Raw genomic sequence first — 2,236 nt, forward strand, 5'->3', positions numbered from 1 at the left:
TGTTTCCTTTTGTTTGTAAATAATTAAAAAAAAAAAAAAAAAATAGATCAATTTACAGGGATTGAGTTTGAAAAATTTCATAACTAAAAAATTTTGAAGTTGCTCTTTGTTAGTAACATAACGCTAAAATTGTTGAAAACTCTATTGTTGATGTATCATCTTTACAAAACAATCAAAATAATGCGTCAAAATAAGCATCGGCTTTCACATTTATAATTTCGCATTCCCACGTTCTATTGTTTGCCACTCACTTTGCAATAAGGTTGGCGAGCTCCGGGTGAGAATTGCCCGCTATGATGACTATGTCGGATGAGACTGGCTTCTCCATCGTGCTTCGACGATCGTTCAGCAGCTGCGTAACAACAATGCCGAGGCCTCTCGAGGAACAAAAACGGCGAGATTCGCCTGAAAAGAGTCTACTTAATCTTAACAAATCGTATCTCGAAGTTCCCGATTTCCGGATCCATACTTCGAAGCAGACGAAAACTGCGCGTTTCGTAGCTACGGAAAAGCTATAGGTACTCTCGCAACGTGATCATAATTTTAATTTTATTTTTTCTTAGATGCAGATTTTTAACGTGGTTTAGAAAAAATATCACGTTTTTGTTTATTTAGGTCAAATTTACGTCGAATGACGCAGAACCAAGGAACGAGTATGTACGCGTTACAGAAAATGTGTTAATGTATGTACCTCGCGATAAACAAACAATCGATCAAACTTCGCCCCCTCACGCGCTTCCGATGCGACTACGTTGCGTCCGTAAACTCGATTAGGGACTACTCCCACATTCGTGTGCTTTTGCACACCTTGCTCGCTATTTAATCACCCAATAATCGCCGTTATTTGATTACGAAGGTGATTTGAAAGAACACTCGATTTCTCGATCGTCTCTACCACCTCGCCGTGTCTCGCCGCGCCGACGAACCACTGTTGTAACGTCGCGTGTCCCTCGTAAGGTACAGTTGGCGTTGTTTACGGCGTTTACGCCTCTACGCGTGATCGGCGTGTAGCGGTCTGAACTGTTTGAAGTTGCCACTACTGAGCGCGTCTAGATATTCATGCATCGTGACTATCGTTAGAAAAATCTAGAATTGAGTAGAAACAGAGACTAGAGAGGATCCTGAGAGCGGCCATGCCCGCCCCGCGATTTAGCTGCGAGTGATGCGACAGCCTGCTGCGACGGGCGACCGGCGATTGAGCTGGTTTTAGCGCCTCTATGCCCACAGAACGACGTTGAACTACGTAGCCAATGTCCACGAATTTTTTTTTTTGGTGGTGATCCGTGCTATATCCATGATTTAGCGGTTCCCAACAGCACCAAGTCGACTGTTAGTCGGCAGAAGAAATCTAAAGTCAACTTTAAAATTTAACTGAATGCCAACTTATAGACGACTAAGGCTGCGTTCCTCTTGGCGCTTACAGCGCTTATAAGCATCATTTGTCTTTGTTTAACATTTGATAAACAACAAGGATGATATAATTTTGTGAGCGCTGTAATCAGCTGTAAGCGCCAAACGGAACGCAGCCCAACAGTCAACGAATATCTTGGAACACAATCTCTCGGAACACAATTGTGTTCCGTGCCACCGACGAGATACTTTTAAAGACCGACAGCCCTGGACAAATCGTCGTATCAGCAAATGGGCCCGGTGGGCCCGGAGGTAATTGCAGAGTGTCAATGTTATCGACTTTTGACATAAATTTGCAATTTATTTGAATAATACACATTATTAAGATCATGATTTTTATTATACAAATACTTTATAAATAAGTATGAATACTTATAATGCTATAATATCATATATATATTGCCACAAAAATACATTTTTTTCCAACTGTTTTACCATCTCTTTGAATAATCAAACGCGAATAGTAACTATATAAAAATGCAGTTTTAAATAAAATTAACTATTAACAAGATATAATACATATGAATTACAATGTACACGTTTAAAAAATATTCATCTATTAATAAATCATAAAATTAATGTTATATTATTGACTAATTGCTTAAATTTTAGCAATTACTAAACTGCCACGCTAACTCCCGTAAGGGTGTCGGTCTTTAAGAGTATCGCTCGTCGGTGGTAATTGTTAAACAACTTCAGCGTAAAGCATATGCAGAGTGTCTCGTACTCAATGGTACAGCGCTTGTGGGCAGATAGTGTGGACCAAACTGAACAAAAAAGTCCTCTACCCATACAGCACAGAAGTTTGCAAAGATCGGAAGAGCAC

At 40.0% G+C, this 2,236-nt stretch overlaps 2 protein-coding genes across 6 annotated transcripts in view; both read right to left on the reverse strand.

Annotated features, from left to right (window-relative positions):
* The window catches only part of LOC105450329 (phosphoribosyl pyrophosphate synthase-associated protein 2), a 5,438-nt gene extending 4,287 nt beyond the window's left edge, over positions 1-1,151 (reverse strand). The window contains exons 1-2 of one of the 5 annotated variants that reach the window (XM_011690115.1): positions 808-1,151; positions 252-405 (exon numbers count right to left, since the gene is read on the reverse strand). In XM_011690115.1, coding sequence (XP_011688417.1) covers positions 252-328 — 77 coding nt within the window. In that variant the 5' untranslated portion in view covers positions 329-405; positions 808-1,151. Of the gene's footprint in view, positions 1-251 lie in introns of all 5 variants that reach the window. The other 4 variants (XM_011690114.1, XM_011690112.1, XM_011690113.1 and 1 more) reach the window with 4 other exon arrangements.
* LOC105450355 overlaps positions 1,058-2,236 on the reverse strand; it is a 3,371-nt gene continuing 2,192 nt past the window's right edge. Inside the window, exon 4 of the mRNA XM_011690148.1 lies at positions 1,058-1,286. Coding sequence (XP_011688450.1) covers positions 1,058-1,286 — 229 coding nt within the window. The remainder of the gene's footprint in view (positions 1,287-2,236) is intronic.

This window comes from Wasmannia auropunctata, unplaced genomic scaffold (assembly GCF_000956235.1).
Source record: "Wasmannia auropunctata unplaced genomic scaffold, wasmannia.A_1.0 LD336063.1, whole genome shotgun sequence".
Taxonomy (NCBI): Eukaryota; Metazoa; Arthropoda; class Insecta; order Hymenoptera; family Formicidae; genus Wasmannia; species Wasmannia auropunctata.